Consider the following 25,060-nt stretch of genomic DNA (forward strand, 5'->3'; position numbering starts at 1 on the left):
AGGTAGATGTGCATGCGTTTGGACGGGTTTGGGGGAAACGGGTGCATGCTTAGTTGATGGGTTGAGGGGCTGAGGTTCTAGGTCTTTTAGGTCCTGTCCAGCAGCATGTTAGGGGTTCAGTCAAGGTCCTAGGAAGGGCTCATAGGGGCTGGTCGAGTCGCTTGAGGGCTAGGATCGAAAATTACAAGGCTAGGGTGGCTAGGGTTTTCAAAGGAATAAGAACAAAATTTCAGTAGGTATCCTAGGCTGTTCATGGGTTCTAATTGGCTTGATTTGGGTTGAATATGGGTTATTTAGGTTTTATTAAGCTTTGGTTCAAGTTTGGTTAAGTTTCGAGTCCATACGAGTCAAAACCGGGTTATATGTCTAAGTTTAAAAACAAATCGAGGAACCTATCGAAAAGCTAAGTGTTAATCCTAAGAAATATTTATGGGAGTGTTTTAAGGTATTAGGATAAGTTTGGGACGATTTGAAACGTCGTTGCGAGGTCTAAGGATAAATACGAAAAATTATGCGTCTAGGGGTAACACGGTCATTTTACAACAAGAAATTAGTAAACATCATGACAGTGTCCTGAATGCTGTTTTATATGTTAATATGATTATGTTGAATGTATATGAATTTTTATATGTTAAATTATGGTTTTTAAAAGTTCAGGGATTTTTATGGTTTAATTATGGACATTTAAAAAATATGTTGTATGATTGGTTTAAAAGAAAAACGTTATATGCATGTTTAAATTTTTAAAGTGACTGAGGATATGAAACGTTGAAGGAAGTAAAGTAATTGTAACTAATACGATGATATGTTGGAGATATCGTAAGGGTTATGGTCCCAGTGGGAGCCCGACGATCATGTTTCCATAGATAGAAATACGAATACGATGATATGTTAATACGTAAGGCCAAGTCCCAGTGGTGAGACTGTTGCTGGTGTCCCGCCGCCAAGTACTATGGTTACATGTAGATGGATCCATCGCCCAACACGTAGACGTAGATGAACACAAAAGTCACAATTAACGATCTGAATTCAACGAAAGGAAAAAAGGAATATGTATATGTTGATGATGATATGAACATAAATATGAATATGATGAATAAGGATATGTTTATGATGATATGAAAAAGTTTATGGAAATGTTTATGTTTAAAGTTGATGTATCATCAAGAAATGTTTTTATTTAAATTTTATGCATCATGAAAATGTTTACGAAAATGTGACGTTTAAAGTTTATGCATCTTCATGAAAATGATATTTTAAGTACAAGTATTTTTACGGTGCATGTGATATGTATATGTAGTATTTGAGTCTTTAGACTCAATAGGTGTGAGATATGCAGGTGATTATGATAATTATGATAATGAAGGTCTTGATGGTTGATCTGACTAGACTGAAGGTGCACATAACCCGAGGAGCGACGCTAGTTTTCTGCATTAGTTATGATTTATGATTTTAAGTGATGTTAAAGATATTTTTACGACGATTTAATTACGAGTGATTTTTTAGAGGTTATAGTATGTGCTATACTTTTCAAATAATGTTTTTAGGTTTGGTAAAATAGTTGGTTGTTTTACTTTAAATGGTTCCAAAATATTTTATGCATGTGATTATGCATCTCGGCCGATTTAGTGAGGTTTGGAAAAAAAAAATTTAGTACGTTTTAAGAAAACGAATAGCAGACGTTTCAGTTTGTATATTATATACTTTAATTAATCACTAAACAAGCTTAGGCCCATTAGTAGAGTTTAATTAGGCTCATTAGTGTTTAATTAAAATATTAAAAATTATTTTGTTTAATAAAGTTTGTGAATCTATTAGCCGGGTTGTCAAAACGTTCGTATTTTTGTTGAAAAACCAACACCGATAAAATTTACGTCCCGACGTATAAAATAACCTCAAAACTCTTATTTTTCAAAAATATGAAAAAGCAACAATCATATTTTAAGTAGTTAAAATTAATTATTTAATAAAATATTTTTCCATTTTTCAGCCATCGGTCTCGGTTCCTCGATCGCAACTCGAATAACCCTTAAAAATACATTTGAAAGCACGTAAGTAGCATAAATTTCTCTCAATAAGATGAAGACGACGAGTTCAAAGCCGCTTCAAAATAAAACCTTTGCTACTCATTGTAAATATTTTTTTATAAAGTGATTTGGAAATAATAAAATAATTTAAATTAATATATAATATATGTTTTATCAAAATATTGTAGTGGAGAATATAAATATTGTTGTGAAAAAGTAAAAATTTATGGTAAAAAGTAAAAATCTCAAACTCTCAAAATTTACCAAACTACACACTTTATAATATTTTTCTCTCTACTCAATTGTGATTTTCTTCACAAATGAGAGATCTATTTATAGGAAATCTTTACAAATAATCCAAAAATAAAATACATCATTACCTACATCATCACACACTAATTTTCAATATTTACAACTCTTATTTTCAACATTCAAATATTCAACATTCAAATATTCAATACACACATTTTAAATATTATTTTCCAATACTCCCCCTTGTGATGATGATCATGATACGATGATGTCTTCATTACGTGTTTTTATACTGCCTCGTTAAAAACCTTACTTGGAAAAACCCATTGGGATAAAAACCATAGTAAGGGAAAAAGAGTGCAGTCACGTAAACTCTCCCTGATGTTGACATGAACAATTCTTCACAAATTTCGTAGATTGCGCATCCCAATATTATATATGTGCTTTCTGAATATTGACGTAGGAAGTGCCTTTGTGAAGAGATCTGATGAGTTTTCACTTGATTGAATGTGACGAACATCAATACATCTATTCTTCTCAAGCTCCTTGGTGAATGCGAAGAACTTAGGAGGAATATGTTTAGTTCTGTCGCTTTTTATGTATCCTTCTTTCATTTGAGCAACACATGCAGCATTATCTTCATATAGTATCACAGGCTTCTCATCAGATGATAATCCGCATGAAATTTGGATATGTTGGGTCATTGATTTTAACCACACACATTCACGACTTGCTTCATGTAGTGCAATAATCTCGGCATGATTTGATGAAGTTGTTACGAGCGTTTGTTTCTGAGAACGCCAAGATATTGCAGTGCCTCCACGAGTAAATACATATCCAGTTTGGGAACGTGCCTTGTGTGGATCAGATAAGTATCCAGCATCAGCATAACCAATTATACTTGGATTAGCATCTTTTGAATACAAAAGTCCCAAGTCTGTCGTTCCTCGTAGATAACGGAATATATGTTTAATTCCGTTCCAGTGTCTCTTTGTTGGATATGTGCTAAATCTTGCCAACAGATTCACGGCAAAAGATATATCAGGCCTTGTACAATTTGTAAGGTACATAAGGGCACCGATGGCACTTAGATATGGTACTTCTGGACCAAGAATATCTTCATCATCTTCACATGGACGGAATGGATCCTTTTCTATGTTTAATGATCTAACAACCATTGGAGTACTTAAAGGATTTGCTTTATCCATATTAAAACGTTTAAGGATCTTTTCTGTATAATTTCTCTGGTGAACAAACATTCCACATTCTTTTTGTTCAATTTGTAAACTCAGACAATACTTGGTTTTTCCAAGATCCTTCATTTCAAATTCTTCCTTCAAGTATGACACAACTTCTTGAATTTCTTTATTCGTTCCAATGATGTTTAAATCATCAACATATACAGCAATAATTATGCATCCTGATGTTGTTTTCTTAATGAAAACACAAGGGCATATTGAATTATTTACATATCCCTTTTTCATCAAGTGATCACTTAGTCGATTATACTACATTCGACCTGATTGCTTTAACCCATATAATGATCTTTGTAATTTCACAGAATAACATTCCCTGGGTTTTGAACTTTGTGCTTCAGGCATCTTAAATCCTTCAGGGATTTTCATATATATATTACTATCAAGTAATCCATATAAGTAAGCTGTAACAACATCCATAAGACGCATTTCTAAATTTTCAGATATCGCCAAGCTAATCAAATACCGAAACGTAATTGCATCCATCACAGGAGAATACGTTTCTTCATAATCAATTCCAGGCCTTTGAGAAAAACCTTGTGCAACAAGTCGAGCTTTATATCTTACTATTTCATTTTTCTCATTTCGCTTTCGAATAAAAACCCATTTGTATCCAACAGGTTTTACACCTTCAGGTGTAAGGACTATAGGTCCAAAAACATTACGTTTATTTAGCGAATTTAATTCAACCTGGATGGCATCTTTCCATTTTATCCAATCCTGCCGATTTTTACATTCACCAAAAGATTTTGGTTCATGATCTTCGTTATCATTTATGATGTCGATTGCCACATTATAAGAAAATATATCATCAATTTCATCTATATTTTTTCGGTTCCATATTTTTCCAGTATTAATATAATTGATAGAGATTTCATGATTCTCGTCAGTTTGTGGTTCTGACATAACATTTTCATCATCATGTGTTTCTTCAGGAACACCATTCTCTATTTTGTGATCATCATGTGTTTCTTCAGAAACGTCATTCTTTATTTTGTGATCATCGTGTTTCTCTATGAATTTTCTTTTTCGAGGATTTTTATCCTTGGAACCGACTGGCCTTCCACGCTTCAGGCGTTTAATGACATCATGAGTATCTTCCATTTGTTTCTTTGGAATTTCAATTCGAGCAGGGGCATTTGCAGCATGTATATATGATTTAGTTACCCCTTTTGTGTCTGCAAATGCATCTGGTATTTGATTTGCTATTCTTTGCAAGTGTACAATTTGTTGTACATCTTTTTCACATTGTTTTGTTCTTGGATCCAGATGTAACAATGATGATACATACCATGTAATTTCCTTTTCGGTATGTTTCTGTTCTCCCCCTAACATTGGGAAGATTTCCTCATTAAAATGACAATCAGCAAAACGTGCTGTGAACACGTCGCCTGTCTGAGATTCAAGATATCGAATGATTGATGGACTATCATAACCGATATAAATTCCAACCTTTCTTTGAGGTCCCATTTTCTTTCGTTACGGTGGTGCAATAGGCAAATACACCATACATCCAAAAATTTTCAGATGAGAAATGTCTGGTTCCTTTACCAAATGCAAGCTGCAATGGGGAGTATTTATGATATGCACTTGGTCTGATGCGAATTAATGAAGCAGCGTGTAAAATTGCATGTCCCCATATAGAAATAGGGAGCTTTGTTTTCATAATCATTGGTCTAGCAATCATTTGCAGACGTTTAATCAATGATTCAGCCAATTCATTCTGTGTATGTACATGAGCAACATGATGCTCAACAATGATTCCCATAGACATACAATAATCATTGAAAGTTTGGGAAGTAAATTCACCAGCATTATCAAGTCTAATTTTCTTGATTGTATAATCGGGAAATTGATTCCTCAATTTTATTATTTGAGCAAGTAATCTTGCAAATGCAACATTTCGAGTTGATAATAAACATACATGTGACCATCTGCTGGAGGCATCAATCAATACCATAAAGTATCTGAATGGTCCACATGGTGGATGGATTGGTCCACAAATATCACCCTGAATACGTTCAAGAAACATTGGTGATTCAGTTTGGATTTTGACTGGTGATGGTCTTATAATAAGTTTTCCAAGAGAACATGCTTTACATTGAAACTTATTATTCTGAAAGATCTTCTGGTCTTTCAGTGGATGACCATGTGTATTTTCTATAATTCTTCGCATCATTGTTGAACCAGGATGTCCCAATCGATCATGCCAATTGGTTAATATCGAAGAATTATCAACTACCATGTTTGATTCAATGAGACTTATATGTGTATAATGCAATCCAGTAGGGAGCATTGGTAGTTTTTCAATCACATATTTCTTTCCTGATTTATATGTGATAAGACACATATATTTCTCATTCCCTTCATTCATTGTTTGAGTATCATACCCATGGGAATATATATCATTAAAACTCAACAAATTTCTTTTCGATTGTGGTGAATACAAAGCATCATTGATCAAAAATTTTGTACCATTAGGTAACAAAAATTGTGCTTTACCACATCCTTTAATCAAGTCTACAGGACCTGATATTGTATTCACCGTTGTTTTTGTTGGTTTTAGTTCCAAGAAATATCTTTAATCTCGGAGGATAGTGTGCGTTGTACCACTATCGGGTATGCAAACTTCAGCTTTGCTCATAGCATTTTCCATATTTGAACTTCAAAAAAAAATATGCAATGAAATAAATTACTTGCAATATATATTTAAATATAACACAAATCATAATTATACAATAAAACATTATTCTATGAATACATGAAAAATAGATTATTGTACATTTATATTCTACCATTATATTGTTCATCTTCAGAGAAATCGTTGAGAAAATCTGCAGCATCAATATTGTTCATTTCTATCCCACCAACATATTGATCATTTCCAGAGAAATCATTCATAAAATCACCAGCATCAAAATGAGTTGAATCACTCAAACGGTCACTGCGTTCAGTGAAGTTGGTCTCCTTTCCTTTCCCCTTTAATGATTCTTTATAAAGTTTACAAAGGTGCTCAGGGGCTCGACAAACTTTGGACCAATGTCCTGGAGTACCACATCTGTAACAAGAACTTTCATATCTTTTTGAGTGCTTCTCATTAACACTTGTATTCTCATGATGCCTTTTCTGTGGATGGTTTGGGACGTTCTTTTGAGATGAGTTATAAAAATAACTATCTCGATTATTTTCAAAACCACGGCCTTGACCACGACCACGGCCAATTCCACGTCCACGTCCACGTCCACGTCCACGACCTCGACCTCGACCAAAACCTTGTCTTTGAATTTGATTTTGGTTTCCAGGTTTAAATTTATTTTTACTTACAGCATTTACTTCTGGAAATGCTGTTGATCCAGTGGGTCGGGACTGATGATTTCTCATTAATAGCTCGTTGTTTTTTTCCGCCACAAGAAGACAGGCGATGAGTTCAGAATATCTCGCGAATCCACGTACTCTATATTGTTGCTGTAGAGTAATATTTGATGCATGAAACGTGGAAAATGTTTTTTCAAGCATCTCAGATTCTGTGACCTCATGTCCACAAAATTTTAATTGCGAGATTATTCTATACATCGCCGAATTGTAATCACTGACTTTTTTAAAGTCTTGGAATCTCAATGTATTTCATTCATCCCGGGCGGTCGGAAGTATAACTTCTCTTATATGTTCGAATCTTTCTTTTAATCCCTTCCACAAAGCCATGGGATTTTTTTCAGTCAGATATTCACATTTCAATCCATCGTCGAGATGTCGACGCAAAAATATCATGGCTCTTGCCTTTTCTTGTGACGTGCATATGCCATTTTCTTTAATGGTCTCGCTTAGACCCAATGACTCAAGATGCATTTCTACATCTAGAGTCCATGGCATATAATTCTTTCCCGTGATGTCGAGCGCAACAAATTCGAGCTTTGTTAAATTTGACATGGTGGTACTAAAAAAAAATTACGATGCATTTTATTAGTTAATAATTATTGCAATACAAAGTAACGGATAAACAACAAGTACAAGTATTTGTAAAAATAAAGAAAACGCACGAGGAGGATATTCTCCGATAAATACAAGACTCGTGAGTATGACAACCAAAATAATTAAAAATATCTTTGAGAAAGTCATCTTCTTTTTTCTTCGAAAAATTTGATGATGAATAATTTTTAGAGAAGAAGAGAAAGTTGGAGTGATGAAATGTGTTTGTGAGATCATATTTATAGGGCAAAAACTAGCCGTTTTTTACCATTTATGACCGTTGGGGTACAAAAAAAATAAAGATATGTATTTGTATAATTTTATGGTAATAATATGATATATATAATATTAGACATGTTTAAATAATTATGTATATCATATCATAATATTATAATGAGTGTCATAATTTATTTTGTTTAAAAACCTTATAGGCTTTTATACTTGTCGTATCCCTTATCGGGAGTGTGGGATGTCGTCTTAACATCCTCCCAGGATTTATAACAAGTTTATGAAAAATTTATTTTTATTATTTCTAATAATAACATTATATTGTATATTAAATAAATATACAATAAATAAATAACAGTAAAATAAATATAATTATTTTTGTTACCTTTTTCTTCTGTTTGGAGCTTGGAAAAGTATGTAGGACTTTTAGAGCTTCGTGCTGATAACGTGTTGTGAAAAAGTAAAAATTTATGGTAAAAAGTAAAAATCTCAAACTCTCAAAATTTACCAAACTACACACTTTATAATATTTTTCTCTCTACTCAATTGTGATTTTCTTCACAAATGAGAGATCTATTTATAGGAAATCTTTACAAATAATCCAAAAATAAAATACATCATTACCTACATCATCACACACTAATTTTCAATATTTACAACTCTTATTTTCAACATTCAAATATTCAACATTCAAATATTCAATACACACATTTTAAATATTATTTTCCAATAAATATAAATATAAATATGAACATGAAGAAAAGATGAGAGTTGTGTGTGACTGTGCGAACTCGGATGACGTGTAATTTCATTTGAATGCCGTCCAAATTCCACCAAACTGATAGATTTCAATTTTGACTAATTAAATATTTAATTTAAAAAAAAGACAAAATTATATTTATTTCGCTAACGTGAGAATCGGATCACCTCAAATTTCCTCTATAAATACTCTCCCGTTTTCTCCTTCCTCCGACTCCAAACTTTGCTAGGCGAGTGTGTGAGAGAGCTGCAGTTTACGTAAGTGTGTGCGTGTGTGTATGTGTGAGAGATATAGAGGGAGAAGCGGCTGCGGTTTGGTTTTCCGATAACCGGAGTAAGTGCTCTTTTACTTTGATTTCTCCGCTTTTTCGTTCTCTGGTATCGGGATTGTGAGCTGATTTTGTTTTGGAAATGACGTGATGTCAATTTTACGTGTGACTGGTGTGTTTACTCCTGTTTGAATGGAGATCTTGTGTATTTTTGTTTTTGGCGTGATCTTTTCCCGTAGATCTGATTCCCAGTGTTTGAGTTTTTTTTACCCTTTCTGTTTATTATTGATGTTTCTTTTTGGGGGAGTGGCTATATTTAATTAATTTGTGTTTTTTTTGTTCGATTTGGATAAGGTCTTCAATATATTTATGTATTTTACCACGTCACAAGTGAGATATTTATACTTATAAATAAATAAATTTCTAGATTAGTACAAGTTTGGCACTTTTAACTTTTTTCTTTGAAAAAAATGTGGTAGTGCGAACCTTCATTCTTTACAGATCCACAAAATTTGGGAAAATATGGATTATTTTTCTCTACGATGAGTAAACAATATTGAAGAAATGGAAATTGAGGTCTGAGTGCAGAGTGTTTATGTAGTGATGAAAGAAAGAGGGGACGAAATTCACTTGGCTTTACATATTTTGTGTTTTAGAGTTTTTTTTGGTTCTACAGCTTAGTAGTATCTTCATTGTCAGAAAAAGAGACTCGTGGAGTTTAAGTTTAGATGTTCCAGAGTCTCTCTGCGTCTCTCCATCCAATTTGACACGTCATCTTGTTTTGGATGTGCAGAACTCTTTTATAAATTCGGTGTTCGGAGGAACTAACAATTTGCATTAACTAAAGCAATGGAGGTATTTGGCAAATCTATGGTTGCTGTTCCTACAAATGTTATTTATTTGTCGAGTATTCTGGGCCAAGATGGGCCAAATCCTGTTCACAAGTGTGACTGGAAATGTGAAAATGAACATGTTTGTGGGAACATTTACCGCTGCAGAATAACTGGGCTGACACATATTTGTGACAAAAACTGTAACCAAAGAATTTTGTATGATAACCATAGCTCCCTCTGCAGAGTGAGCAAGCAGATTTTTCCTTTGACTCCAGTTGAGCAACAGGCTGTGAAAGGTGTTCGGAGGAAGCTCGATGCTGAGAATGATCCCACAGAGAGCTGCACTTTTAAGCGCAGAAGGGATGCACAGTGTCATCCCTCCCCTTTTGAGAGATCATTTTCTGCTGTTAGCCCCATCTGCAGCCAGATTGGTGATGGCATGGATATGAGCTAGATGTTATAACTTATAGTTTGAATCAGTCGTCGTCATTTTTACACTTCAAGTTTAGTTCCACTAGGACAAGTTATGAACCAAGGAACTCATTGAGTACTTCAGTGGCAGAACTTACTGTCTGTCCTCCTTTATGTTGGAAAACTTTAATGTTTATTTCCTCATTTGAGTTGTAGCTGTTCCAATTTCATAAGACTCGGTATCCTAGGAAATTATTGATCCTATATCCATATGGACTTAGTTTGGCGTTTGAGCTGCATATATTGTGTATCACAGCTTGCGGTTTGACGAGAATGATTTCTATCAGTCTTCTTAGCATTTCTATTTGATCCTGCACCGCTAACTGTGATTATAATTGCTCATCTTTCTTTATCTTACTTGTGCCGCGTTGTAAGTATTGTGTTTGTGGATCATTTCTTTTGTTTCTTCCTTTCCCAGTTCATTTATTTCCTTAATAATATTCAGATGCATATTCTTATATATGTTTTATCTGGTGTTTGTTTCTATATTGTTTTGTATTTTAGCTTTACGAAGAACTTATTATTTCGAATTCACTGTGGATCATTGATATTTTCTACACAGGTTGATTTCATTTCAGTTTAGGAGGAAGGGATTTTATTTTTATTTTTCACGGGAAGGACATCTGATTTACCTTTTTTTGGTTTTCCCTTGTATTGCAGGTCAAGGAGGAACCAAATAATCTATTTCTGTTTTAGTTTTATTTATTTCTTTAATTATTTATAATTTTTCTCCAGTTGCTCTACACTTGTATTCTTAAATTTATGTTGTTTTTGCAGGAGCTAAAACATGTACCACACAGGAGAGTTTCATATATAATTTCCGTCTTGATGAAATATGAGTAATGTGTTTCATATCTTGAAAAGGTTCTAATTCATTTCCCTTTCTTCTGTCGTGCAGGAGAAACAATATTTCTCTTCCATGAATTGCGGTTCAGGAGCATGTGGGGTTTTACCGGTCAATCTATTACTCCAATCAAGAGCTGGCTTTTTAGCTTGTGGTTCATACATTCCAGCACGATGGCAAGTACTCCCATTATATGATGATGTTCATATGTCCGAGCTATGCCATTCACCTGTGACAAACATTCCAACATGGCAAGTACATGTGCTCCCCAATATATGATGAAGATGTTCATCTGTCCGAGCCATGCCACTCATGACTCATCACCTGTCACAAACATTCCAACATGGCAAGTACGTGTGCTCCCCATTGTATGATGCTGTTCATCTGGCCAAGCTATGTCATTCACCTGTCATAAACATTCCAACAACATGGCAAGTACATGTGCTCTCCCATTATATGATGAAGATGTTCATTTGACAGAGCTATGACATCACCTGTCACAAAACTGTGAAAGGAATTTGAGCTCCAGAGTCATATGCTTCTGTTTGCCTTGAAGCCATCCTTTAGCTTAGCAATGTGACTGATTTGGTTGCTATCCTGTTACCACCTCTTTCTTTGTGAACCCCTATCGGGCCTCCGGACACTGGATTTTTTATGGCTCTGGAAATTAAATGGGGATGATGCTTCGATCACGTCTCAGGAAGCAAATGCGATAACAACTTTGTAGCTCTAGAATGGTCTAGGATTACATGTGATGACTGATACTGCTTACCTTGATTACATTTTTAAACTTCGTAAATTTAAAAATTGTATCTTTATCCGAATCCATTGGACATTTCTCAAGTTGGCTTAATTTTAGTACGTTGTGTTCTGCACCGGTCTTCTGCACTCGTTGTTAGTTTAGTAGGCTGACGTTATTTGTTACATTTTAATATGGGGTATCCCGTAGAACAAATTTACTAATTTCATACTGGGGAAGTGGAGTTGCTGGGAGCCAACCTCTCTGCCCTATTGAAAACGAGTACTTCTAAATGATGGGTTCAATTTTCTACCTAACGTAGAAGTTGTGTTGTGTCATCATTAAATGATGAGATATTAAAATGCGTGGAGTAAAAATCCATGTAGTTGTAGAAACGATTGGCACCTACATATTTTATATTGGGGGGTCTGTTTGTAAATTTGCGATACTAGCGATTTTCTGTATACAGAGTGGTTTTCCGATACAGCGAGGAAATTTTTGTCCCACTGCATTAATGGGGACAAAACTGTTCCGAGTTTGTTGAATGTCTACAAAAGTTCATCTGTATTTATGATCTAACACAGGGAATCTTAGGGTAGCCTTTTCAACGGGTATTCCCTATGCATTTTACCCAAGATGGTCCAAGTATATTCCTATCTCAATTCTTATTTCAAAGGCAGCCCATTTAAGACAAAAGAAAGGGCTACATAAGCTTGAATTCCCTAGCATAGCGTTGTGAACGTAATTTTTGGGAGAATGTTTGGCATAATCAATTCGACTCGATATAGTTTGTGATCTCTTCAGCATTAAACAATCAATGAAGTTTAGCTCTTTCCAATTGATTACAAAATTCAAAATTGATGCCAGTACCTAAATTCACCAAATAAGGGCTAAATAAACATCATAACTTGCCTTGCATTAAAATCGAAGGTTATGGAAGAACCTCCACGGAAGGAACAAAATAAAGAGAATCTTCAGTTGCCAACACTCAGTGTCAGTGCTCCAAAACTCCGATTTTCTCCAGGCAGTTTCGCATATGTTGGTGGACATCAGCAGTCAAGCGATCACCGGCCGATAATTTATATTGTTCAAACTTCAATTCATCGCACTTTAAAGCAATGTTTTTGCAGGCCCTGATGCTTCCTAATGGAGACGAAAATTGAATTAAGGTTTATGCAAGTATAATATGGTGCATTCAGATCGACCGTACTCTTCTAATCACAAAATTAACATATTTTGAATACCACCAGACATTATAGGACACCGTTAGATTCAATAGATAATGGATTCACAACTACCACTTAAATCAAGCAAGTTGAAAACCACCGGACAGTTTCCTATATATACTCTTAACCATCGTCGTCGCAGCCCAAACCTTCTGGTACTCCTCTCTGGAAGTTCTAAAAATGCAGACTTTTGTAATTGGATTCACATACTTCACTGCAGAATAACAAAAACACATCAGGCTTGAAGATGGTGTTGGATCCCGGTTTTCTACACGCCCAAACGCAGCGGAAGTTTTAAAATTTTTATTTATTTTGACAATCAAAATATGATTTGTTTGGGCGCTCGTATGATTTTATCATAAACATTCATAGGGAGTTGAAAATAATACCTTTGGTGATTAAATCACTTGGCTCCAACTAATCCGGTATTGGCGGATCTAGCTCTTGATGAATCCGTTCTTCAAGGACTCCTTTCTTCTAATCAGGTCCACGACTAGATGATTTGTTCATCTTCTAACTTGCACTAGAAAGTGTAGAAGATATTTTGCGTTGAAGAGGAAAATTATGAGAGACGGCTCAATCCCTTTCTCAAAGTAAGGAGGCCGAAATTTCTTGCAACAGAGAAAAGGATGAATCTCGAGAGATCAGCAATTCTCGTTTTTTTTTTTTAAAACAAAACCACCGAATTGCATTCTATCACTAAGAATTAGAAATATTCTTATTTTAATACTAATCATTCATTTTACTTAATTAATTGAATTAATTAAGTTAATGAAAGATTCTTTAGGCATGCAAATCTTGGTAAATCTCGAATGAAAAACTCTAGAGAATTAGTGGAGGCTAGGTCAATTTTCTTTTCTTTTCTTAAAAACAATAGCCTTGACATAAATTCCATAATTAACATTAATGAGCTTGATTAATTAATTGGGCTAGTCCAACTAGTTAGTTTAATTAATTAATCAAAGTCCACCAATAACTTTAATTATTTAATATGTTGGACTTGTACCCCTACAAGCCCATTAAATATATTTCCAATATATTTAATTTAATATTTAATAAACTCAACTTTTGAGCTTAAATCAATTATAAATTCAACATTTGAATTTAATATTTAAATTATGAATTCAACTCCTTGAATTTATCACATCCAAAATTTAATATTTAATAAACCCAACATTTGAGTTTAATAAATTAAATTCTCAAATTTTATAAATTCAACTCCTTGAATTAATTATCTCCAAATTTCATAAATTCAACTCTTGAACTTACTATCTTATAAATTCAACTCCTTGAATTTATTTTCTCAAAATTTAATTATCATAAATTCAACTCTTTGAATTTACTATAAATTCAACTCTTTGAATTTATTCTCTCAACGGGAACAAATGATCCAGTGCTTGTGTGACCCTCAATGGTTCAGGAATACAGCTAGCCGTGGGTTCACAACTCTTTGTGATTCAGGACATAATCCATTATTCGGGCTTACCCTAGTTAGCCCCATTCTTTTCATCAACACCTTGATTAAGAATGTCAGAACTCATTTCTGATTGCACCCATCGGATCATGGTAAGAGCGTCTAGTAGCATCGACCCATGATCCCCTAGGTATCACTGATAGTGCCTGCAAGAACCAGTCGATTATGATTAACGTACAGTACGGTCCCTTCATCTCATATATCCCGATCGAATCTGCAACCATTGGTTCATCGAGGGTTGCATAATAATTCGATAACTATGTGATAACTATAATAGTGGCATCGCGTGTACTATTGGAGAACTCCTTCTCCAACGTACATCTCATACTCTGGCTAAAGATTCCATGCACTATTATTTCATTAGGTCACATAGGATATCCACACCCATAGGTGAGCGGTGAATCCCCGACTACAATGCACTGGCTCCTATATGTGTCGCAACTGTACCCAACCTGGCCACCTGATGACTCTCCTGGAGCCGGTAAACGAGTCAAAGCACAGCCCTAGCATATAGAGCCTCAGTGTTGTCCCGGGTCGTAAGGACTAATGGTGTACAATCATAACCACGGACTTATCCTCTCGATGAATGATAACCACTTGGAAAGTCCGGGGGAGGGTTGTTCGGTATAATCATCATATGACTACCCATCTGCATGTTTGGACATCTCCATGCCCTTACCAAGAAACGCAGTACACAACATCACAGATGCTAGTCTCAAGCTCAAGCGGCCTTTATCCCTGTTTTAGGCGGCTGAATCGACTAGGAACGAATTTAGAATATGCAGTGTTTACAAATGAGTTTCAACATCGAATTACGATTCATTTGTATTAAAGAATAATCAAGAACTTTATCTATGTTGTTTGCATGGGTATACAGATAAAGTATAACAAGACAATAAAATGTTAAATTATATTAAAATAAAGATTGTTTATTTCACTTGAGTCAATAAATTCCCTAGCCAACCGTTGGCTTGCTGGGCATCTACTCTAACAGATGGCAAGTCATGCATGTAAACTAAAGATATAATAATCCCAATTACTGTTCATTCGTGAACTAAAAAAAACAAAGGAAGAGCAGACACCTTGAAAAGAATTCTGAGACAATGCTAGACCACATTCGCCAAAGTTTGCTTGAATGCTATCTTTGATTGCTTTTGATAGATTGAATTGAGTAATTATAATGGGTTCATCCAACATAAGATCTTTATTAGGATCAAGAAATACCTCCACCAACATGTATCTATTTTTAAGCCCCACCATGACGATCCACCTTCACGCAAAAGGATAAGTGTTAAACTTAAGATACAACTCAATAAGAACCCTTCGTAGATTTAGATTCCTCTTTGTGAGGCCACTTACTCTAGTCACATTTAATTAACATGCAATTTAAAATTTATTATCAAAAGCAACGTAAAAAGGTTAAAAATATACCTAAAAACTCAGACAGTAATTTATATAAAATAACTCAAATTAGGATCTCAACAAACTCAAATACACAAAAACAAGTACCGGCCAAGCACAATTGTGCTAGGGTCGGCGGCTTTGGCAAGATTGGGCTAGGGTTGGCTCGGCGCCCACTAAATATTTTTCACACATGAAAAAAGAAAACCAGTCGCGTGTGATAGCATTTTAGATTACATAACACTTGAAAGAACCAAAATTCATTAAATCGGTTAGATCTCATACAACACTCATAATCTTATCACAAGAAGACAATCATCCTTCAAACGAAAACCTTACAAGCTTAAGTTCGCTCTCTTTTCCTCTCTTACAAATCGTCTCCCTTCATCACACCAAAATCAGAACAGGACTAACGAATTCCAGCAATAAATCCGGAAAATAAACTATACCCAAATAAGCTAAAAGTCCAAACTTCACCTCTTTTCTTGACCCCTTAAGTTTGCGGTCTTCGCATAAATTCTCTCTTGCCCAAAGAGAACACGCGAAGGCTTAAAAAGGGAACAAAATTGCTAACCAGTTTTGACTTTTGGTCGTCTAATTTTCTCGATTTCGCATTCTTGTCTCGGATTTGAAGCTTCGATGTCCTTTCTCTACGGACGTGACTACTTTAAAATGAACTCCGACAATTCAGTGCACAAAAAAAAATGCAAATTTTTTCCCAAAAAAATAAACGAAAACAAGAAAAATCAGATATGCGATTGAGAGTGTTTCGGACGAAGCATATTGCAAAAATTGGATGCAAAAATACCTCAGACACCAACTTAATTATTATTTTTGGATGCTATTATTTAATAAATAGTATAAATAATAATAACCATAAAATTATATAAACGCATATCCTTTTAAATACGATAAAAAAATATAAATATATAATTTGCAATATCCTAATATTTTCTAACGTCGTCTTCGAGCATTGATTTTATACTGCTATAAACATAAAACGCGTTTCAAACTCATTTTTTCAAAATTTAGTCTACAAATTTTTTTCTTTTTATTCACAATAGTTAACTATTTCATTCCATTAAGGCATCAACATTCACCCATTTGTTGATAAATTTAATGAAATATTTAAATATTATATTTGGGTTTAAATGATCTATATAATTAATTCAACCGCATTCAATTAATTTAATTTAATATAATAACAGTTGGTGGTAGTGGTCAATAATAATTTAAAGAATGGTAGATGATTTATATCCAATTTATATATTTCAAATGGTGTTGAAATTTGCCACTTGATTAGACATGCACTTTTATGTTTTAGGTCTCCGCATATTGATAATATTTAGACAATTGAAACATAACTTAGAGTGTGTTTTGTCAATAGACTAAATGCACTTATTTTTTTTTTTTTTTCAAAAAATGCTTTTCTAGAAAGATAAATATTGTCCGGTAACAAAAAATGTTTTAAAATTACTTAAAACGTATTTTTTTTATAAGTTAGAATGATTTTTTGCTTCTACTTTTAGTTTTATTTTTTTTTAAAAAAGTGTTTTTCAACATTTATTCAAACGTCAAAACCACTTCTTTTTTTATTATGCTGGACTTATCCGAGCGTTTTTGTATTAAAACTCATTCTTATATTAATTAACGATCAAATTTAACGAACAAATTCAATCTTTAATACGAGTAAAATTTGACCTCATAGTTGATGTCTTATAGCATATTTGTCACCAAAGTATATGTTAAGAAAGATGTTTATTATAATTGCATCTTGAATCAAAAACATCGTACGACAGTGTTATGAATAGAACTAAATAATTGGCAAAACTTTGGTAGATGAAAGTGGTTCTTGTAAATGATCCATAACAGTACTAGCAGTTACTAGCTATTGCTTTGTGGCGGAGCTGTTACTAAATGATTGTTGCCACATTAAATTAAAATAATACAGACAACAAACATCACACACAACAGGATCTTCTAATCAGGATCTTTCTACAATGGACGTTGAGGAAATCTCCATAAGGGTGAACAAGTTGAAATTGTCTGCTAGTAGTTCTGAAGACATGATAACAATTCCTGAAGAGCTGGAATCTACTGGCCATCTTCGTTCGGAATCTTGCCTTGTGGGTAAAGGTTTTCTCCCCCAAATCAGCTAATCAGGAGACCTTTAAAACCCAAATGCCTCGAATCCTACAGGCCAAGAAAAAGGTGCGTATCGAGGTCATAGGAGAGAACATCTTTCTGTTGGATTTTGCTTCACCTATTGACCGTCGTCATGCGCTGTTGGACGGGCCTTGGACTTTCTTCAAAGACTTAATGGTGTTCAAAGCTCCAACGGGTCTACAAAAAACTGCTGATATAGTGTTTGATGAAATTCCTATTTGGATTCAATGCCATAATGTTCCACTAGCTTATATGTATTCGGACATTCTGCGCAACATTGGCTTGAAATAGGACGGGTTATCGATGTGGAAATGTCTTGTGACCAACTATGAACGGGTTTAGAAGTAGCCTTGGTGGCAGAATAGGACCAGAGGAACATTGAGAACGATAGGCAGGGCAAGAGGCCCTATCAGGTACCTCAGCAGCAGCAACAGCCTCAGTTTAAGAGGCCTTTCCAGGGACAGCAGGGGAAGAGGCCATATCAGGGACCGCCGAAAGGTAAAGGTCCTATGCCACAAAAGAAGACTCCTCAGAAGCCTGGTGTGTATCCGGTGTGCCCGAAGTGCAATCGCCAGCACGCGGGACCATTTATATGGGGATCGGGTAAATGCTTCAAGTGTAGAGCCAGTGATCACATGCTGAAGGACTGCCCGCGGTGGAGGCAGCCAACTCAGGGGAGAGTGTTTGCCATGCATGCCGAGGAGGCGAACCCAGACACGACCCTACTGACTGGAAATATCTTTATAAAGAGAGTAGCCACGAAGGTCTTGTTAGATTTCGAGGCCACTCACTCTTTTATCTCAGAGATATTCGCTAATTATTTGGATGTCAAGTCCAATTGGACTTGACATGAACTACTCCGTGACAGTCCCATCAGGGGAGGAGTTATCAGCTACTAGTGTGCTCAGAGATATCGATTTGAACTACAGAGCCACCTGGTTTACGCCAATCTGATTGTGTTGTCAATGCCAGAATTTGATGTTATCTTGGGAATAGACTGACCGATGAAGAACATAGTTCTAATTGACTTTCAAAAAAATCGATGTTGGTAAGACCGTTGGGTAGGGAGCAATTTATTTTTGAGCCAGACAGGTGGAGAAGTTTCCCTCACATGATCTCTTGCATGCAGGCCCAAAAACTTATACATAATGGATGTCAGGCATTCTTGGCCAGTATTATTTCAACACCTGAAGCTCCTACCCCATTGATATCTGATGTACCAGTTGTCAGATATTTTCCTGACATTTTCCCAGACAACGTCACAGGCCTTCCACCAGCGAGAGAAGTTGAGTTTGACCTTGTGCCAGACACTGTGTCAATCTCTAAGGCACCGTACCGTTTGGCTCCAGCAGAGATGTCAGAGCTCAAGCAGCAAATTCAGGAGCTCCCAGACAAAGAATTCACCTGCTCTTGTTTCTCACGATGGGGCGCACCAGTACTCTTTGTAAAGAAGAAAGATGGAAGCATGAAGTTGTGTATCGATTACCGAGAATTGAACAAGGTAACGATCAAGAACAAATACCCATTACCAAGGATCGATGACTTATTCGATCAGTTGCAGGGAGCTACAGTGTTCTCTAAGATAAATCTACGTTCTGGGTATCATCAACTGAAGGTAAAGGATGCAGATATTCACTAGACAACCTTCAGAACTATATATGGGCACTACGAATTCATAGTAATGCTATTTGGACAGACGAATACTCCACCGATTTTTATGAACCTAATGAATCATGTATTTCAGCCCTACCTAGATCAGTTCGTCATAGTATTCATTGACGACATTCTTATATACTCGAAGAGCCATGAGGAGCACAGTCAGCATTTGGGTATAGTTTTGCAAGTCTTGCAGAGTCGCAAGTTGTTTGCAAAATTCAGTAAGTGTGAATTTTGGTTGGAGAAAGTAGCATTTTTGAGACATATTATATCTAGCAGTGGCATTGAGGTGGATCCAGCTAAAGTGGCCACAGTAAAAGAATGGGTTGAGCTGAAGGACGCGTCAGATATACGTAGTTTTCTAGGCTTGGCATGCTACTACATGAAATTTATTCAGGGGTTTTCCTCGATTGAACGTCGCTCACTTCATTGAATAAGAAAAATGCTAAATTTGTATAGAGTGACGAGTGCCAGAAGAGTTTCGATACTTTAAAGCAAGCTCTTATCACAGCGTCAGTTTTAGCCATGCCATCAGAGCAAGGTAATTTTGTGTCGGTTTAGGCGCAATATTGATGCAACATGGTCGAGTTATAGCTTATGCTTCCAGGAAGTTGAAGGTGCATGAGAAGAACTACCCGACTCATGATCTCGAGTTAGCTGTCGTTGTCTTTGCGTTGAAGATATGGAGACACTATTTGTACGGAAAGAAATTCCAGATATACACTGATCACAAGAGCATCAAGTATTTCTTCACGCAGAAAGAGCTGAACATGAGACAAAGACTGTAACGTCCCAAAAAATTGAAGGTCCACGTAAACCACGTGCATGCAAGTTATTAAATTTCTTTGTTATTTTATTAAATTGTTTTAAAGCCTAAAATGCATGTTCCTTTCATTAATTTATGTTTAATTATTTTTTTGCATTTTATGCATAATTCATGCATGATAGGATTTAATTCATGAAATTTTAGAAGTTCATGCATTAAAATTTCTAGGTGCATTTCATGCTCGAACGAGGATCGGAGACCGGAGGATTTTCAAGAAAATTATTCTAAATTACACGATTTATTTTATAAATTAATTTTAAAATATTTTTAAGTGTATTTTATCCAATCGAGGGACTTTCAATGGTTCGGCTATTATTTTCAAAATCTTTCCAACTCGAAATATTTTTCGAGAGTGCGTTTAGATTTAACGGGCCCACTTTTGAGTTTAATAGGCTTAGAACTTTTTTTTAGACTTTTAAATGAAATTTGTGACCATTAACTAATTATTAAATATCTAATTAAGCAACTAACCCTTCATTAACCTAAAACCTAAACGCATGTCAGCCACCTAAATGCATATCATCCGTCACCCTTTCCCCCAGCTACATTCTCCCTCGATTTCAGAGCATTTCATTGGAGAAGTTTCGGTTTGCTCTTGCTCTTGCAAAGGAAAAGTCATCCGGGTTCCCTTGTCTCATTCTTGCACTCCAAATCACCAAGGAATGCTTGCATCTTTGTTCCTTGCATCATTCATGCCAATATTATGTTAAAGTTTGTGTAAATGCATGGAAACCCTTCGATCTATCATGTGTGCACGTTTTAGTTGAAAGATTTACATAAATCCTTGCACTTTTGACTCACTACTCACGTTTTATTTATGGTGCGCAAGGGCCTGCGGTTTTGGTTGATTAAGGGCTGTATATGGTGTCAAGGGGAGGTCTTGGGGGTTTCGTTGGTTGCTGGTTTGTGCAGGAGAAGGGCCGAGAGTAGCGTGCCTTTGAGATTGGCTCCTCTTGAGCATTTGCGAAAGGGGTTGAGATGTGGTGTGCATGGGAGTATAGTTGTGAGTCTTATGGGTCCAGTATGGTCTAGTACTATGCTAAGAGGGAGCCATGGGTGTGTGGTTGAGAGTGAAGCTCGATCTTGTGAAGGGTAGCTCGTGAAAGGCGGTTGAGTCGAGAACCGAGTATCCTTCGGGAAATGGCGTGTGCAGCAGCAAGTTTATAGGATTAGCTTGGTTTTGGGAGTTCATTTAGTCCCTTGGTGAGTTATAAGGTTGGAAATGTGGGGGTAGGAGAGTGAACCGAAGGTAGAGGGAGGTGGGTGTAGGATCTCGGTTTTCTCGTGCCCAAAACGCAGCGGAAGTTTTAAAAATTTTAGATCTTGACATTCAAGATATATTTGAGCACTCGTATGATTTAAAATAAAAATAAACAAACAAAGGATGTTTAGTAATAAACCTTTAGTGAATTTTTCACTTGACACCAACTACTCCGGTATTAGCGGACGTAGCTCTTGTTGTAAATCCCTACGAACGTTCTTCGATCTCCTAATCCGGTCCACGACTGGAATATTTGTTCCTCTTCTAAATTGCACTAGAAAAATAGAAGATGTTTTGCGTAGAAATAGAACACGAAGAAGAAATCGACTCAATGCGATTAGCCGAATTTATCTTGCAAAAGAGAGAGAGATTTTGAGAGCAAGAATCTCAAACTTGGAAGAGCCGAAAATCTCTTGAATCTCACGAAGTGTGATATGCAAAAATAGAATAAAGAAATCTTAATATTTCTTTTCTCATGATTACTTAATTAATATCATTAATTAAGTAAAATAAATATTTGGAGGAATTATAGTTGTGATTTTTTCGAAAATCACACACAATGAAAATTAGTGTGTTATGGAGGTTAGGGTTTTTGTCACCTACTTAAACCAAGCATCCATGACCTAATTACCATAATATTATATTTGGGCCCTTTTAATTAACATTAATGGGCTTGATTAATTAATTAGGCTAGTCCAACTAGATTAATCAATTATTCAAGGTCCATTAAAACTTTAATTATTTAGTATGTTGGACTTATACTCATACAAGCCCATTAAACATACTTCCCACTATATTTACATTAATATTTAATAAACTCAACTTTTGAGCTTAATAAATTAAATTCATTATAAATTCAACATTTGAATTTAATATTTAAATTATAAATTCAACTCCTTGAATTTATCACCTCCAAAATTTAATATTTATTAAACTCAATTTTTGAGTTTAATAAATTAAATTCTCAAATTTTATAAATTCAACTCCTTGAATTTATTCTCTCCAAATTTCATAAATTCAACTTCTTGAATTTACTATCTCATAAATTCAACTCATTGAATTTATTTTTTTAAATTTAATTATCATAAATTCAACTCCTTGAATTTACTATATCATAATATAAATTCAACTTCTTGAATTTATTCTCTCAACGGGAACAAACGATCCAGTGCTTGTGTGACCTCAATGGTTCAGGGATATAGCTAGCCGTTGGTTCACAACTCTTTGTGATTCAGGACATAATCCTTTATTCGGGCTTACCCTAGTTAGCCCCATTCTTTTTATCAACACCTTGATCAAGAATGTCCGAACTCATTTCTGATTGCACCCATCGGATCATGCTAAGAGCGTCTAGTAGCATCGCCCCATGATCCCCTAGGTATCACTGATAGTTCATGCAAGAACCAGTAGATTATGATTAACGTACAGTATGGTCTCTTCATCTCATATATGCCGATCGAATCTGCAACCATTGGTTTATCGAGGGTTGCATATTAATTCGATAACCATGTGATAACTATAATAGTGGCATCGCATGTACTATTTGAGAGCTCCTTCTCTAACGTACATCTCATACTCTGGGCAGAGATTCCATCCACTATTATTTCATCAGATCACACAGGATATCCACACCCGTAGGTGAGCGGTGAATCCCTGACTACAATGCACTGGCTCCTATATGTGTCGCAACTGTACCCAACCTCGCCACCTGATGACTCTCCTGGAGCTGGTAAACGAGTCAAAGCACAGCCCTAGCATATAGAGCCTCTGTGTTGTCCCGGTTTGTAAGGACTAATGGTGTACAATCATAACCACGGACTTATCATCTCGATGAATGATAACCACTTGAAAAGTCCGAGGGAGGGTTGTTCGGTATAATCATCATATGATTACCCATCTTCATGTTTGGACATCTCTATGCCCTTACCAAGAAACGCAGTACACAATATCACAGATGCTAGTCTTGAGCTTAAGCGACCTTTATCCATGTTTTAGGCGGCTGAATCGACTAGGAACGAATTTAGATCATACAGTGTTTACAAACGAGTTTCAACATCGAATTACGATTTATTTGTATTAAAGTATGATCAAGGTCTTTATCTATGTTTGATAACATGGGTATACAGATAAAGAAATAACAAACCATGAAATAATGAATTATATTAAAATAAAGATTGTTAATTACAACTGAGTCAATAAAATCCTTAGCCAACAGTTGGCTTGCAGGACATCTACTCTAACAATCTCCCACTTGCCCTAGAGCCAACTACCCATAAACTTTAATCTCATTGCTTCGCGATGCTTTTCAAACAATTGTCCTGGCAAAGGCTTTGTAAGTGGATCAACAACATTATCTACAAAGATGACTCTTTCAACTGATATGTCTCCTCTTCTCACAATCTCCCGTATGATGTGGAACTTTCTCAGTACATGTTTGGATCGCTGATGAGACCTTGGTTCCTTTGCTTGTGCAATGGCACCAGTGTTGTCCCAGTACAACGGTACTGGATCAACTCCATTAGGAATAACGCCCAAATCTTGAACAAAATTCCTCATCCAAACTACCTCTTTTGGTGCAGCAGATGCAACAATGTATTCAACTTCAGTGGTGGAATCCGCAACGGTGTCTTGCTTGGAACTTTTCCAAGAGACAGCCGCACCATTAAGCATGAATACAAAGCCAGATGTCGATTTTGATCATCTACGTCACATTGGAAGCTAGAATCAGTGTAGCCTTCCAATTTCAATTCTCCACCCCCATAGATCATGAAAAATTCTTAGTCCTTCGCAAGTACTTAAGAATATCTTTCACGGCCTTCCAATCCATTGGACCAGGATTCTCCTGATATCTGCTTGTAACATTCAGAGCGTAAGCAACATCCGGACGTGTCTATATCATATCATACATGATACTACCAATGGCTGATGCATATGGAATACGTGTCATCATCTCTATCTCTTCATCAGTTTTGGGACACATAGCTTTAGATAGAGTAATACCATGACACATTGGTAAGTATAATCTCTTGGACTCTTCCATAGAGAATTGCTTCAGAATGGTATCGATATAAGTGGCTTGGGTGAGTCCTAGCATCCTTTTGATCTATCTCTATAGATCTGTATTCCCAATACATAGGATGCTTCACCCATGTCTTTCATGGAGAATTTACTTGCTAACCATACTTTAGTCGATTGCAGTAATCCTACATCATTCCCAATGAGTAGGATGTCATCAACATAAAGTATAAGGAATGTCACTGCACTCCCACTAACTTTCTTGTACACACATGATTTCTCAGGATTCTTAGCAAAACCAAACTCTTTGATAGTGCTATCAAATCGGAGGTTCCAACTCCTTGACGCCTGCTTGAGACCATATATTGATTTCTGAAGTTTGCATACGTTA

The 25,060-nt window shown here is 35.6% G+C and overlaps 1 protein-coding gene, 1 long non-coding RNA gene and 1 pseudogene across 3 annotated transcripts in view; 1 reads left to right on the top strand and 2 right to left on the bottom strand.

Annotated features, from left to right (window-relative positions):
• Positions 1-16,199, bottom strand: part of LOC142533743 (uncharacterized) — a 94,301-nt gene extending 78,102 nt beyond the window's left edge. For both annotated transcript variants that reach the window (XR_012816797.1, XR_012816796.1), the window contains exon 1: positions 15,810-16,199. This is a non-coding gene — a long non-coding RNA (uncharacterized LOC142533743). The remainder of the gene's footprint in view (positions 1-15,809) is intronic.
• Positions 9,556-10,265, top strand: LOC142533742 (uncharacterized). Its single transcript, XM_075640622.1, has one exon. The coding sequence runs from the start codon at positions 9,607-9,609 to the stop codon at positions 10,042-10,044; it is 438 nt and encodes a 145-aa protein (XP_075496737.1). The 5' UTR covers positions 9,556-9,606; the 3' UTR covers positions 10,045-10,265.
• LOC142533741 (putative ribonuclease P/MRP protein subunit POP5) lies at positions 10,752-16,329 on the bottom strand (annotated as a pseudogene).
• Between the last annotated feature and the right edge of the window lie 8,731 nt (positions 16,330-25,060).

This window comes from Primulina tabacum, chromosome 18 (genome assembly GCF_025594145.1).
Source record: "Primulina tabacum isolate GXHZ01 chromosome 18, ASM2559414v2, whole genome shotgun sequence".
Classification (NCBI taxonomy): domain Eukaryota; kingdom Viridiplantae; phylum Streptophyta; class Magnoliopsida; order Lamiales; family Gesneriaceae; genus Primulina; species Primulina tabacum.